Source organism: Lagopus leucura, unplaced genomic scaffold (assembly GCF_019238085.1).
Source record: "Lagopus leucura isolate 7727_CA_CO unplaced genomic scaffold, USGS_WTPT01 Super-Scaffold_100004, whole genome shotgun sequence".
In the NCBI taxonomy this organism is placed as follows: Eukaryota; Metazoa; Chordata; class Aves; order Galliformes; family Phasianidae; genus Lagopus; species Lagopus leucura.
In genome coordinates, this window is record NW_024962264.1 from 54,393,170 (window position 1) to 54,408,935 (window position 15,766).

The following is a 15,766-nucleotide window of genomic DNA, read 5'->3' on the forward strand; positions in this document are numbered from 1 at the left end:
CTTCTGAATTTGAAAAATTCAAATAAACGGATCGCACATTTTATAATAATAAGTAAAACACTCATTATTCTATTGATTTAATGATACTTTATCATTGTTTTGTAATGATATAAAAGGCACAAAAACACGAGAAAGGCATGAAGACTTTTTTTTTCCCCTTTCCTTTTTATTAAGGTAAAAACGCTAAGGACTGTTTTAAATTCCCATGAAACAAAAAGAAGAGACTTCTGTGTTGTGAAACCACAACTTTGTCTCAGATCTTCCTCGCTAGATTTAATGCCATATATTAAGATAGAAAGGGTCCACTGATAATGTAAGTAAGGTCACTTTGAAGTTGCAGCCAGTGCTGTTCCTAGTTACAGCTTCAAATAACAGCACAAATATTAAAATCACTTCACTGAAAAGTTAGACCTGTGAGATAGTAGTTCACAATATAATAACTTGATTTCACATTAAGGTATGTGTTACAAAAGTACAAACAGCTGCCAAAAAGAATAAAGCCATGTTATTCCTTTTAATACTAACAAAGAGAAAATACTTCATCTGCATTTATTAAACAAAAATTGAGTGATCCAGGGATAAAAAGTGGCTATACTCCCTCCTCAAAATCAGCATTATAATGATCAGGTTATAAAACAACTTACAAATAAGATATGTGATGTGTTCTTGCTAGAAGACCTTTTATGAACACATAAATGCAGAAGTAATGGTTAGAGTATGGCTAACATCTACCGTGCTACAGTGACAGCACCTTACACTGCAGTGTTAGAAGCTGCTCAGTAACGAGAGATTTTGCTGTGCAAAAAAACTGTATTCAGAAAACAGATCCGTGTAAATTTTGGCATAATTAGCAATAGAGATTCGGGCATTCTCAGGAAAACGACTAGCAGAAACACCTGTGCTGAACCACAGAAAGACTGACAGTTATTTCCCAGTTGTTTTTCAATACTTTGAGGGAAACTAAAACAGTAGTTCGAGTTTACAGAAAATTTTCAATCTGAGCTAAAAATATTTGTATAAAAAAGATAAAACTTGCCTTCTTCCTCATCTTGGAAAGAATAAAGGAAAAAATATCAAACAGACAGAATGTGATTAGTAATGAACTGTTAGCCATTTCATCATTTCATAGCAACCTAATGCATTAAAGCACAGCAATAGAATTCAGAATTTTTTTTGGAATTTCAAAATACTTTTTCAACTGAAACAGAAAAGCAACAGAAAAACATAACAAAAAAGGAAAAATAACAACCCATAGAGCTTAAAAAAGTATATATCAACAACCCAAATTCTTATTATGAAAGGCCTTATGTTCTTAACTGGTGCACCTTTTTATCTCATTTCCCATCTCACTTCCCCATAATTCATAGTTATGAAGGCTATATATTCTATGACACATTCACAAAAAAATTGTAATGACAGAAGCAGCACCACAGAAGATACAAATTACTGATAAGAATGATTAGTTTCATTAAAAAATAGTAATAATAATAATAAAAATTCACGCAAAAGTTATCACCATGCGAGGAGGCAAAGCGCTGCCCTTACCACTGCAGACGAACTCTCGCTTCTGGACCTCAGCCACATTGTGGCCCCGCAGGTGTGCCGGGCCCATGCACTGAGTGTACAAGCCTACACGGGGTCGCTGCCGCAGCCAGTCTGACAGCCAGGCCAGGTGGCAGTCGCAGTAGAGGTTGTTGGAGTGCAGGCGACTGCATGAGAAAATGGACACCCAGGTTTAAATTGCGGAGAACAAACAGAAAAGTAACCTGCCCCTCCTCTTCCCACCTCCAGCAGCAAACCAGTTTATTAATAAAGATCTTTTGCCGAATGTCTGTTAAAAGCTTATAAGCAAAACTATGTAAGCAACAAAATGACCTTTTATTTGTGGTTTAGATCATTACAAAAATAGATGAAGGCTTCTTAAGAAATTAAACTAAATGAAAGAAGTAAATACGCAAGAGCTTGAAAGCTGCCAGGGAAGTCTTTAGTACAGGTCTGCATTAATGGTGACTAGACAAAAATGTCTCAAGTGATATAAAACTATAGTGTCCTACAGTGATAACATGCTGTCAAAAAGTGAGAGTGAATAAACCATTTGGTTTCCAATTAGATACATCGGGAAGTCTCCCCATTATTAGTCTCTATAGAAACAGCCTGCAAAATCTGTCTAACAGGTCATGTTCATTTTCTACTGAACAAGGCAGAGTAATAACTCAATATAAAACACCATTTTTTCACATCTTTGCTGACTTCCTTTCTTTTTGTTTAATCATAGAAAGAGGACTTAGCTGTTTTTGGCTCCTAGAGGCATAGAGGCTAAGCAATGTCTGAAATTAAAAGCAATGCTAAAGCAAGCTATGAAATTAAGGAAGTTGCCTCTTCAGTGGCAGAGTCTGAAGCAAGACCATGGCTCCATGCCAAGTGGCAAAAAGCACTTTTCCATTGATAAAATATTACACAAATGCATTCACTAAATTAGGTTAATTACTTTTCTCTGGCTCTTACTTTTCCCTGCTTCTTGCATTTTTCTCAAACTACAGAAAAGTACATCAACAGTTATGCATCAAATCCCTACTCAGATCCATCCGTAACAGAATAATGTCATTTTGGTCCTTTTCAGTTGATGTGCTGCTCACTAAATAACTGGAAAGGAAGTAAAAGAAAACCAGAATTTAAACAAGAAGTCTAGATAATCCATGAAAAGTTTGTAAAGGAGCAGAGTTGTGTGACAGACCAACAAAACAAAAATATTTTAATTCATTGGTTGCTTTTTTTTTTTCCATAAATTATTAGAAATTAAAGGCAGTGCATTTTTCTGTACTGATTCTTGTGTGAGTGCTTTGCAAACACAGCTCACAATACAGCATACTCATCCAGTACAACCTGTGGCCAGCTGTAGGCAAGAAGACCATTGCAAATCAGAACTAATGCTGCTGAAATTTATACGGTTATACAAGCATATTCTTATGGGATGTTATAGCTATAATCTAGGATTCTGTGTGCCTGTTTTCTTTTGCTCAGAAAATGAATTTTTAAAAAGTGAAATATCCACAAAAGAAGTTTAAAAAAAAAAATGTTATTTGATTCACTGTAATCTGTGCTTCAGAATACAAACTGGATTTCAAAGTTTGAAAGAGGAACAGATGGATATTAATGTTTTCAAGTCCCAGACACAAGAGAATAAAATGGAATGAAATTCTATTCTCAAAATATAACTGAGGCCACCAAAAGCCAATGCTCAGCACAATTCAAGAGCTCTTGTATTTGTCCATGTAAGTGTAGCTATAATTCTGTTATGAAATCAACAGAACTACTCATCTGAATGATGTTATTTCAGTTACAGATGTTAACTCAAGTGACTAGCCCCACTGACTCTATTTCCACTTCACTGGAAAGCCTGTTTGAAAGTATCTCAGGACTAAACTTTGATAGCGTCTAGCTTTGTTGCTTAACACAATGTACGTTTATTGTTAGCTGAATATCAACAGAACAAATAACCCCAAATTGTAGCTCCTTCACACACACTCTTTTCACTGTGTTTTGTTTTAGAAGCTTCAAGTGTTCTTCTGTGAAAGTCATAACCTCTAAAAATGGGGACCTTATTGTAAATGCTGACACAACTTTAATTATAATAGCACTACCGGATGATGCTATAATTTTATGTTATAAAGAATGTTGGAAAGCCAGTTTAATTAGGTCTGCTAGCAGTCCAGTAATAAAAGCATAAAGATTTCCCATTTATCACATCTGACAGCCAATGAAAGATTCTTCCATGTTACTAAATGAAATGTGACCCATTCAGTAGCTCAAAGTAAAACAAATTTTTGATTTTCAAAAAACATCAATTTCTTTTGCTATACAGCCGTAACATATAAAAGAGAATCCCTTCTGTCTCCACCTTTTCTGTAGAAAAGATGGTAAAACTTTTCTATGATCAAACAGTGCACTACAAAACATTCAGCTAGGAAAAGACCATGAAAACATTTCCATCATCCTATCCTGAAAAACAGAATGAAAACGATGCAACAACCTCTAAACTCCCGAGGCACAAGAATTAGCTTTGGGGTTTCACCTTTCAGAATTATCTGCCACACACACTTAGGCGTGAGCCTACAAACCTCAGTATTACTATTTTGACAGATACCTTCCATGCATGTATAAGTATTTACAGGCCACTGGCAGAACTTGGTTGAGGGAAAAATGGTATACTGAACATACTGGGTTCGTAACAATGGCAGTCAGTTTCCATGGGACTACTTACAATGTTCTGAGTTTGGGCATATGATTGAAACTTGCGACGGATAATCGAGTGATGTTATTGTTGTTGAGAGTGCTGCAAAGTCAAGAAGAAGCATATTAACAAGTTACCATAATTTACGTCACATTGACTGCATTTTTTTTTTATAAGGCATAATAAAGGAAGAGAATGGTGCTCTGCTTTTAGAAATGGCTATGAGGAAAATGAACCCTAACGTTGAGGTCTACTTCGACTCCATATTCAACCCCTGCTACAACACAGTGGTTTGACCATTCCATTAATAATCATAAGTAATCAGAGGCCTCAATAACCCTTAATTAACTCAAAGAGAGGACTGAAACAGAGCTTCCATTAATACTGAGAACATCTATGGCATTAAAGCTAAGACTGCTGTCCTTGTGTAAGGAAATACAGTTTCAGAGTATTCCTGGAGAAAAGTCCTTGGGTTTAGGGCAGCAGTTTCTTTTTCTAGCTTCTGAGAGCCCATACTTTTTCACAGAGGATGCAAGCTAAAGACCTGCCTGCTATTTTTCCTAAGAATCTTCTGAAGTAAACTGCGGTCAGTTCTTGTATGGAACAGTGCTGTTGCAGATGATCCAGGGCAGCATGAACAATAGGTGACCTTCTGCTATATGATGCAAGGAGGCTTGCATCTTAATGCTCTAGCAAGTAATTTATGTTTTGGACAAAATGCCTGGGACCTGAGACAGAAACTAGGAATAAATCTTAGCCAATTATTGGCTAGCACAGAACCATCATGCACAGGAAGTGTAGTTTGTAAAGATGATGAAACTTTATGAATGATCCTGCAGCTAGCTGTTGTCTTTTGGCTGCAAATAAAATGTGAACAAGTTTGACTTGAGTACAAGGAAACAAGTGTCAGAATTTACAGTTTCTACTTAGAGATTACTCACTTGACTACAACATAGAATGTGCTCTGCATTTTTAAACAGAATTATGACACTAATACTTAATAATTCCCTCTGTCCTTTTGAAGCAATAAGTGCTTTACTTTCTTTCTTTACATTTTTAAACCACAAGGTGTAATTTGTGTGCATTTTGAGTAAAGAACTCTGTGATCCTGAAACAGAGAAAGGTAAATTCATGGCACCCTGGATCAGTTTATATGCCTCCATATTAGCCAAACAAATAATTTCTGGTGCGGTGTGCTGGATTTTGCATTTCTGTGCTTACTCATTCCAATCCTATATGTTTTCTTCACTGTGCATAAGACATCTCCCCTGTGTGCCCTCAGGGCTACATAAGCAAAAAGATTAATCAATAGAAATAAAAAATTGGGGAGATCATTATTTTTTATGAAAATGGAATAATAATAAGCAAAAAAAATTCCAATTGGATGCCTTAATGAATAAATTACAGCCAGCAGACTTTTGCGGATTTTCTTAATGTTGACATGCTAAATGACAGTTCTCATCACTGTCTTCATGCATGACTTCTTTCAAGGTTTTAAAAAATCTTCTCTTTCAATGAAGGGAATGAAAGTAAGTATATTTCCATAGCTGTCAGCTGTTTGAAGAATATCTAGAAGTTTTTATTTTAAATTTCATATGTTTCATGTTTGACTTCATACAATCAAAGAACGACTTGGGCTAGAAGGGATCTTAGTAATAACCTATTTCTAAACCCTCTTCTATAAGGAGCAGATGCATGAACACATAAGGAATTAAGTCATTTTTATAACTCTTGTGATCCAAAACGCTGAATTTCACAGCAAAGCTATAATCAAAACAAAACCAAAAGAGCTCAGTCAATACTTTTGCCTAAAACTGTTAAATGCTATTGCAAAGAGTTTGACAATAGAAACATATTTCTTGAATATGACAGCAAGTTGCATTACATTATATTTTTTTGTAGTCAACAGTTTCCCCAGTGTAACTTAGGAAAAGAAAACTGAAAAACAAAATTTCACATAAATCTGCTAGTGAATTAACAAACTGAGAGGATTATATCCGTACCTGCTTTCACACTTCAGAACTGTCTCAATCTAGATGAATTTTGTATCATTAACATTAATAGTCTCTAGGATTCTACAATTATTTAACCAATATGTAAGCCATGTTACCTTGGTAAATGTTTCAAATTGTGACTAAATGGGGCTTCAGACCATGTAAATTTAAAAATTATTTAAAAGCTTCATCATGTAATTTGAAGGGGTATAAAAACTCTGTGCTTAGAATAATCAACTTCAAATGAAAACAAAACATGTAGTCTTATACAGTACTCAGTGCATTTATACGATGGTGTGATTTACACATTTTTCATTACTTAAGCTATATTGAAAAAGAAGTCGCATTAGATACATACTTTTCAGCAGTGCTCAAAATATCTCAAATAAGAAATATTTTCTCAACTGTTGTTGCTTATCACACATATTTTGAGATCGATTTTTAACTGAATAATGGTAGCAGTCTATGTAAATTTGAAAAGTTCTAACAACCTATTTTTTCAGTAGACAATTTTTCTTCACACTTTTGTTCCCTTCTGCATTAATCGAAATCGGTGTAAAATTTTTACCACCTCCTTCAACTGGGAAGGATGACCTTTTCAGACTACTAAAACATGCAAGCATTAAAAACTGCAAGTAATGTTAGTATTCATATAAACATACATTTAACATTTCTACATGTAAAAGAAGGCTCATATTAAAAAACATGATAACCAGAGTAAGCCATCACTGGAAAATACTGCTATATATATGAGCACCAAAGATAAAAACTTCCCAAAACATCAGGTTTACCTATAGAAAACTGACAATTCATCAGATTTACAATTAGACTCCATATTGAACCTACAGTATGTTTCACATGGATTTGTACCAGAAAGTTAACAATAGTTTTGTTATGCTAAGATTATACAGTAAAAAAAAAAAAATAAATAAAAGGCAATTATTGCTTTCTAATATGATACTTTCTTGCCAGCAGCTCCTACTTTCTTAGTTGCATGCATATACAGACATTATCTGTCAAAAAAGCTTTTTTACTTCAGAAACCTAGAAGAAAATAACCAAGCTTCCTCCCACCCCATAGTGTGTGATTTACCAAGCTTAATTCAGACTAACATGCGGTAACCCACTGATATGCAGTCTTTCACTTCCTTTAATGCAAAAAGAAAAAAGAAGAAAAAAAAAAAGGTGACATTTTCACTGACAGAAAATATTTCAGGAATGTGTGCTGTCTTAAATTCTTTGGGAACAGAGACACTTTGTTCATTATCCTGACTGTTTTGAGGTTGGGTGTCACTGATAATAATTTTGTTATCTTTTACCTTTCCAATGACAACAGTGAGAAAAAAAAGTATACAGAAATCTAATTGCAGTAAAAACCTGAAATAGCATACAAACATATTTCTGTCTCTATATGCATACACAGAAAAATTAAAATCTTTAAAAATCCACATAACATAGACAGGCTAAACCTCTCACCACATACAGCAGTGTTTGCTAGGGAAGTGCCTCTCTGAAAACACCTAGATTGTCAGATATATTTAGTATATTGTTCCTTAAGTAGAGAGGCTGGACAATCAAACTGATGTCAGACTGTACAACAAAGGCAATCATGGAAATGTTCAGCACCTCAGCAATGATGCATCATTTACAAAATAATTGGATTCATTAATACTCCTCTCTCCATTTTAAAAGGAAATATCTATTATTTTCTTACAGTATCTATCATCTGCTTTTTTTTTTTTTTTTTTTAATTGTTTGTTGTGGTTTCCTGGCAGATTAAAGGAGCATCTCCATCTCCCCTGACATTTTTACCATTGTATAGCACATTGCAGTGGATTATTTTAAGACATCTTTTTACCAGACAATTCTGACACCAGACTTGCAGCTCACAGATAAGCTTTTACATTAGTACTCCCCAGATACCGAGCTCTTACTAAAAGTCAGAGATAGAAGCAGTACTTACAGCACTTCCAGGTCGCGTAGAGCCCTAAATGCCCCATCTTCAATACAGCTGATCTGGTTGTAATCCAGTTGCCTGTTAAACAGATTAGGACGGTATTTGTGAAGGAGCTGAGCGCTGGCAGTGCGTGTGGAGCAAGCATCCTATGGGTGTGCATGGCCACACTAACCGAAACACTCTCACAAACATGCTCGCGTGCTTAGGACTGTCAGACACCATGCCGGCCTGGATGCTGCCACAGAAATCTCTTTTTGTTCTGAACTGTCTGCGCAAAACAGCAGCTCCAGGAGAGCTCCAGTAAATAATAACTGCACCTTATATTAAATGCCAAAGGAATGCAATTTCATTACATCAAGAAAAGCTATCCATTAAAAGCTCTCAGCGTCATCTTGCTGAAACAATTTCATTAAGGTAAAGGACGGTAAATCACTTAATGTCACACGCATCCCCTCGGTGACCTAACAGAATCCATTTATCAGAGCAGCCCAGCTGCATGTTAATTCCCTGTGCCCTGGCAGCCGTGAGCAAGAGACCACTTTTAGGGGTGCATCTGCCTCAGATGGTTGGTGTAGGGGCAAGGAGGGGGCGTTAACAGCCATCAACTTCTCCAGTATTTCCCAGTGCAGAAATATTAGCATCCAAGATATTTACATACACAGCTATATCCTTTAATTCTGGTCCAAATCAAACTAGCATTTCTACTAGAAGCTTCAGCGTGCAATTTTCTGCATAGTTTGTGCTCTCTGCAATTGTTTGCAGTTAGGATGTTGTCACAGAGCTCTTGAATTCTGGACATAAAACTCAGCAATCCATCCCATACATTATTAATCTTAAAGTATTAAGTTATAAAAAATTTACATTCATTTCTCTGAAGAATTCTACTACTTTTTCAATCCATAACATCGATACAGTACATATAGCACAATTTAAAAACAGTATGCTGAAATTAAACATTATGCAAATACAAAATCCCAATGTTTGTAAGTTTCTCATGTAGATATTAACTATCTATAAATACTATCTGTAAATATGCAAAAAAATACAACCTCACTTCAAGCAATCAAAAGATCTTCAAACCTCATATTTAGCAGTAATAGATAATATATAGGGACATATATTGTGTGAACAATAGGAAGTGAATGAATAAAATACAAATGAACTCTGTCCTTTCTATCTCCAATCGTGTGTTATCTACTAGGGCTAATGAGGTGTTTACTAAAGCTTCTTCTGTGATTCTTCTGAACCTATGATAAATCATTAATAATGATTTATTAATAAATCATCATATCCACTGTTGAGTTTAACATACCAACTTCTTTAAAGTTGTAGTTTCATCCACATTTTTATCTGAATTACTACTATGCAGGAATAAAATAATACAGCTACAGCAGTCTGCGTTTCTGTGTACTGAAAGTTACATTGAAATGCAAACTATAATTTCCTTAATATAATCTTTAATAATTTTGGTGCAGTGTTATAGCATTAATGCTGCAGTGTTGGAATATTTAAGCCTACTTACTGAGGCTTTTTTCATTTTACTAATGAATTTCATTTAACAATTAAGTTAATAGACTTTTCATTTTATAGAGGTAAAATATATACAAAGTACAATTTTCTAACCTCTTCAACAATTTATCACAGCTATTTAAATTAGTACAATGTCATGAAATGCTACCCTTGACACAATACAAAAGAGAAATTGTTTCCAGACAAATTGGAAAAATCTTTTAATGCCATTGAATTTGCCTAATGCAGTCTGCAGGTTAATCTGTAAAAGGGTGAGCTGTATGTTTGCCCATATCTTATTATCCTTAGCTGTCAATGTATAAATCACTGCTGACACAGCTTCTTCTAAATCATCCATATTATACACAAAAGAATATCTTTTAACAGTACAGAAAGCACTTGAGAAAATCTTGTCCTACACAAACTGAAAGGCAGATTTCTTCCACTAGCAGCAGCTGTGGTGCACCCGAAAACTTTTGGACTGCTTCCTTTAGGGAATCATCATTACCACTATCTTAGTGAAGGGTGAGTTGTTTTCATTTAAATCCTCTTACCAGAAAGACTTCTCTGTTTGCAATGAACTTATGAAATGTTTAGGGTTTCAGGGAAGGGAATTTTGTGGATGGGAGATGAAATGCTTCCAAGGTTTATAAGTGATCTTTGGAAGATACTACCTTCCCTATGCTTCAGACAATCTTCTACCACTTATGACAATGATATGAAAGGAACAGAAAAACACCGTTAATTAGTGTAATGTATATTCTTTAAGCTACATAAGACTGTGCTGGCCTTGAACAGCAATTTATGGTATTGTAATATATGGTAATTTTGCTAAGGTAAAGATATTCATTGAATATAAATCCAAACAAAAAGGCAGACAATATTTCATAACCAGCTTATCATTTATGTGTAATGTCCTGCTATTGGATATACTGAAGAAATCTGAATTCTTAGGGTTAGATTGGTTTCTGAGAGCCAATTGCGTGAAGACTATGACTACGGGTGTAGGCAAGGGAGCAAAGCTGTCCTGTCATTTATTTTTAGCAAAATGACTTCTAAAAACATGCATTAAAATATCTACAATGCTATGAAAAAACCTTTCTCATCACTAAGCTATTGACAATAATAATACTAGCTGCATTATAGAAGACTTCATTTCCTCTGAGAATTTCTTTTCTTCTTTTCACATGACTAAAATGCCCTGAAGAACAGAAGCTAAACAGACACGGACCAACAACATTGGCCCATCATCCTCCTTCCCCTCTCCTCAATACATCCCACAGCTTTTTTCCCTACTATCTCTGTGTTGGGTGTTTTCTATGTAGGACTTCTCCACCTCTCTGAATCATTCTGTTTCCATACTTTCCTTTCTGCCCTAACTTCCACAAAGCAGTTGATTACCTTGGATAGTGTGTATCCTGCAAAGCTCATAAAATGCCAAACAACTGCTGATATATTCAAAATCTTTCAGATGCTACAGTATTATCTGGCTATTTCATATGCTTAATATTTACTGCTATTTAAAATATTAACGTTCACATGTAGCAAAGAACATTCAACTAGGAAGTCAATGTGTGTTTTAGAATGTCTATGGATCGGTTTTGCCAGCACACCCAACACTGTAGAAACATGTTACTAACCTAGATTTTCCTCCCCTTTAGCATTTGTTTTCTATCAGATAATGATAAATAAAAAGTAAAAAAAAAATCTTATTATGCGTAAGAAGAACTTTTCACGACATAAATTTGAAAACTGCTACCTTCGGAGAGAAAAAATATCTGACCAAAAGAGAAGACCTTCTTTCTTCTTCCACAGAAGCTGAGTTAAAAGTTACAACCATTTCAATCTATGTCTAAATTTACCCTCCCATTATTCAGCACTTGAAAGCACTTTGTAGTAAAAGCAGGAGTGGCATCACACAGCTTTAGCATCATCTTTTTTGTTCAGAAATGAATTTATTCTACTAATGAATCAAATTAATTGTAAACATTTTTAAGAAGTCATCAGGAAAAGTCTGAATCTCTTCTAGATCCCTGTGGTGTCTTTCTCACCAGTAAATATTAATAAATCTTTCTAGTCTTAGCACACTGTACACTGTATTTCATAACATTATATTTTTCCTTGGGAAAAGAACATAGTGCACAATATTTATCACTGCAGTAGATTTTCTGGAAGTAGTCACTATTTTAAGGTCTCCTTGTATTTTTTACAACAGAATTGAGTTATGCTTTCCTATTTCTCAATTCCTCTCTCAATTTCAATTTCAAGTGGGATCAATAACTTCAGAGGTATTGGTTGAGAAAGATGTAACAGGACTGTGTAAGAATTTATTCTGTTTTATCAAACTTCAGAGAATTGATTGTTTTCTGTGCCTGCTTATTGCTATTCTTTCATTGGGAAGTGGAGTGCTTTTATCTACTTGCACTTGCTAATGTAATTTATTTTGCTCTTTGCTAAATTTTCCTGTAAAACATTTTAATGTATATATATATTTTTTTCTAATATACATCATCCTTTTTCTTTTAACTTGAAATTAATAAGCAAGGCTTAAAAGTACTTTCAAAAAATACCTACATACTATACATAGAATAAACTAGAAGAAAAGGGAGAAAAGATTTATTGCTCCATCCTCTCAAAATTACCTATCATTTTAGTTAGGTAAAACCACAAGTAATGTCTTGGAGAGAAGCAAAAATTAAAAAATTAAAGATAAGAGAAAACAGCAGAGTGCTATGAAAAAGAGGAACACTGAATGAGAAATCTGTGATTTCTGTAATGCATTTTAACCAAATAGATGACAAACAGCCTCAAGATCATTATAAATGTGGAGAGCATATATGTTGTAAATATGGGGAACAGAGAAGCCATACCAGAGGTCATGCACATAACCCATGAAAGTTCTACTAGAAGTATTTATTTATTTAAATATTAATTATAAAATCCTTACCTAGAGAGTTTTTTTTTTTTAACATACTAAAAAAGACTTGCAATAAATTAATTTCTCAATTCAGAAAATTCTAATCTGAAACTTATTTCAATGACAAATGTTCTTCCTGATTTAAAAACATAATAAACTTTAACATTTCATAAATGATTTATTTATGACCAAAAGGAAACTTATTTTAGCAGGCCAAATTTGAGGTAAATAATCTGTAATGAAAAATAGTAGCATTAAAAATGGCATTCAGCTCCCACATTGAAATCATCCTTTGCTGAAACAATCAGAAAGAACAACTTTTTGCATGAAGACCATAAAGTCACTGAGCTTTTTGGCAGCAACAGTTTAAAGAATGACTAGTTAAGTTCACCTATGCTTGCCATCATTCCTTCGGTGATACTTTTTGACTCTACCAAAACTCATAAGAAGAACATACTAACAGAACATACTAACATCCTGTGAAAATCCTTATAGATGTATACCTGAAACACAGGTGGCTGAGCAGGCTAGTAGTTAAATGATTCCCACTAAGAATAAGAGTGAAAAATACGTCAATTCTAAATTCTTTAAAAAATTTCTCACACAAGCAGTGCATTTGGATTAGCACTCATACAGATGAGCAGACAGCACACTTCCAGTTGCAGTGGAATTCTGTGTGTAATCTGAAATCAGTAACAATACCTTCAGCAGGACTCTATAGTTTCCAGCTGCTAATAACACTGAACTTCAAGAAAAAGTCCAGTCATGGCCAGACAAAATGAATACAACAGTTATGTTTTTAGTGACAATGCAAGCTTTAAATCTTTCACAGTAGACCTATAAAGGTATCAAAGTAACATCATGCATCATAATGATATTGAAGGTTCTGGACAAAGTTTAGTGGATACAGGTGTCTCTTTCTCCACTAACTCTCCATTTTCTAAGCCAGTTCTATCTGTAAAACTACTACATCCCCATGTAGCTTTTATCTTTGGGGTGACAGCTACAGTGTCCAACAGCATCCTGGCCCTAAGATCCACCATGACCATTACCTACATAATGACCATTCAATTCCCCTTACTTTTCTGACCCAGTAGCCAATGACTCCACAAACTCTCAGTTTCCTTCTGTTACAAGGGAGAGAACAGCTCCTCTGTAGCTGCCCTTCTCCTGCTCCCTGATGGAGCAAAACTGCCCAAGAGGACATCACTATCCCCCGAAACAATAAAAACAGGCTACAAAATACTTGCAGGAGATACAATGAAACTGTTCCCTCCTATTTTATTGTTGGCATCATTTTGATGGTAAGTGCATTTATTATCACAGTTCAGTTCTGCTATGATGTGTGTTACTGCTTCCCATCCTCTTCCATGTATTGATTACACAGCAGAAGAGAAAGTTGGAATCTTAAAAAACTTTCTGTACTCTATATAGAAATCTCAGAATATAGTTTTATAAAAATCACTAGATGTCAAAATCTGCTTCTCAAAATCTGAAACTATTATTATTGTATTTACAACAGTGTTTCACATTCGGTTGATTTTTACGCCCAGTTATTTTAATTCCTTCTAACCAGATCCAAGAAACAATCCATCCAAAATTATAACCAGAGTAGCTAAAGCATTTTCTTAACACCCTAAATTTAAATAAAATTCCTGAGGTTGGGAAGCTTTCAAATTAAATGTTCCACAACTGGTGTGAGCACTGTACCACCAGGGAGGATTATGAAACCATCATTAACATGTGTATTAAAAATATGTATTTTATTTCCAATTTATATGATAATTTCTATTTGCTTCTTAAAAATCTTCTGAAAAGCCTAACTTTTTGAAGCAAATTCTCCAAGAAGAGGTACCAAATTATGAAGTAACTTTGGGAATTAAGTTTCCCTCATTTATTGGCACAGTCATTAACTGGGCTGCAGTCATGAGAGCAAAGTCAGGATGCTGAGAGAGACCATAGAATGACTTGGATTGGAAGGGATCTCAAGGATCATCAAGTTCCAACTCCCCTGCCACAGGCAGGGTTGCCAACTGCTATATCAACTAGATCAGATTGCCCAGAACCCCATCCAGCCTTGCCTTAAACACCTCTTGGGATGGGGCATCCACAACCGTTCCGGGCAACCTGTTCCATCACCTCACCACTTTCTCAATAAAACTTCCCCATAACATCTAATCTAAATATCTCTTCCTTTAGTTGAAAACTATTTCCCCTTGTCTTATCATTATCTACCCATGTAAAAAGTTGATTTCCCTCACGTTTATAAACTGCCTTTAAATAATGGAAGGCCACAATGAGGTCCTACTGCAGCATTCCCTTTTCCAGGCTGAACAAGCCCAGTTTCTACAGCCTGTCTTCATAGGAGAGGTGCTCAAGTCCTTGGATCATCTTGGCCATTCTCTGGACCCTCTCTAAAAACTCAACATCTTTCCTGTGTTGGGGCCCCAGACTGGAGCAGTACTCCAGTTCACGAGGGCAGAATAAAGGGAGTCAATCATCTCCGTCATCCTGTTGGCCACCTCTCTTCTGATGGAACCCAGGATATGACTGGATATCCAGGCTGCAAGCACACACTGTTGGCTCATGTTAAGTTTTTCATCTACCAGGATTCCTAAGTCCTTCACAGCATGGCTACTCTGAAGGAGTTCTTTTTCCAGTTTGTATACAGATCTGGTATTACCTCGACCCAAATGCAAAACCTTGCATTTGCTCTGTTCAATCTCATTAGGTTAAGAAAAACCCACCTTTTGATTTTCCAGTACCTCTGGATGGCATCCCTTCCTTCTGCTGTATCTGTCTGATTGGCACTTGGGAAATCAGATCTGAGCATCATATCTAATCTCAGTATCCCCCGCAGATGCTGACAAATCCTGGTTGGGGTGAGTCCAACTAGGATCATCAAGATGAAGCAGGTGACATTAGGGTACAGTCTGTGGAAACTGCATTTGTTTAGCCTTAAGAAGAAAAGGCAAAGGGCGGGGGATATTATAGTTACCTACAAGGGCCCAACAGGAGGATTTTTTTGTTTTGTTTTGTGATGGGGCTTGTTGATGAAATTGTGATTTCTCACAATGTGTTGCTCAGTTTGTTTCTTTTATCGTTTACAGAATATATCTTATAAATATTATTAAGATGTCCAGAATGGAACTATGGCCC

The 15,766-nt window shown here is 35.4% G+C and overlaps 1 protein-coding gene across 2 annotated transcripts in view; it reads right to left on the reverse strand.

Moving 5' to 3' along the window:
• Positions 1-15,766, reverse strand: part of SLIT2 (slit guidance ligand 2) — a 245,409-nt gene that overhangs the window by 80,436 nt on the left and 149,207 nt on the right. For both annotated transcript variants that reach the window (XM_042871561.1, XM_042871560.1), the window contains exons 6-8: positions 8,188-8,259; positions 4,262-4,333; positions 1,546-1,709 (exon numbers count right to left, since the gene is read on the reverse strand). In XM_042871561.1, the coding sequence (XP_042727495.1) occupies positions 1,546-1,709; positions 4,262-4,333; positions 8,188-8,259 (308 nt within the window). The remainder of the gene's footprint in view (positions 1-1,545; positions 1,710-4,261; positions 4,334-8,187; positions 8,260-15,766) is intronic.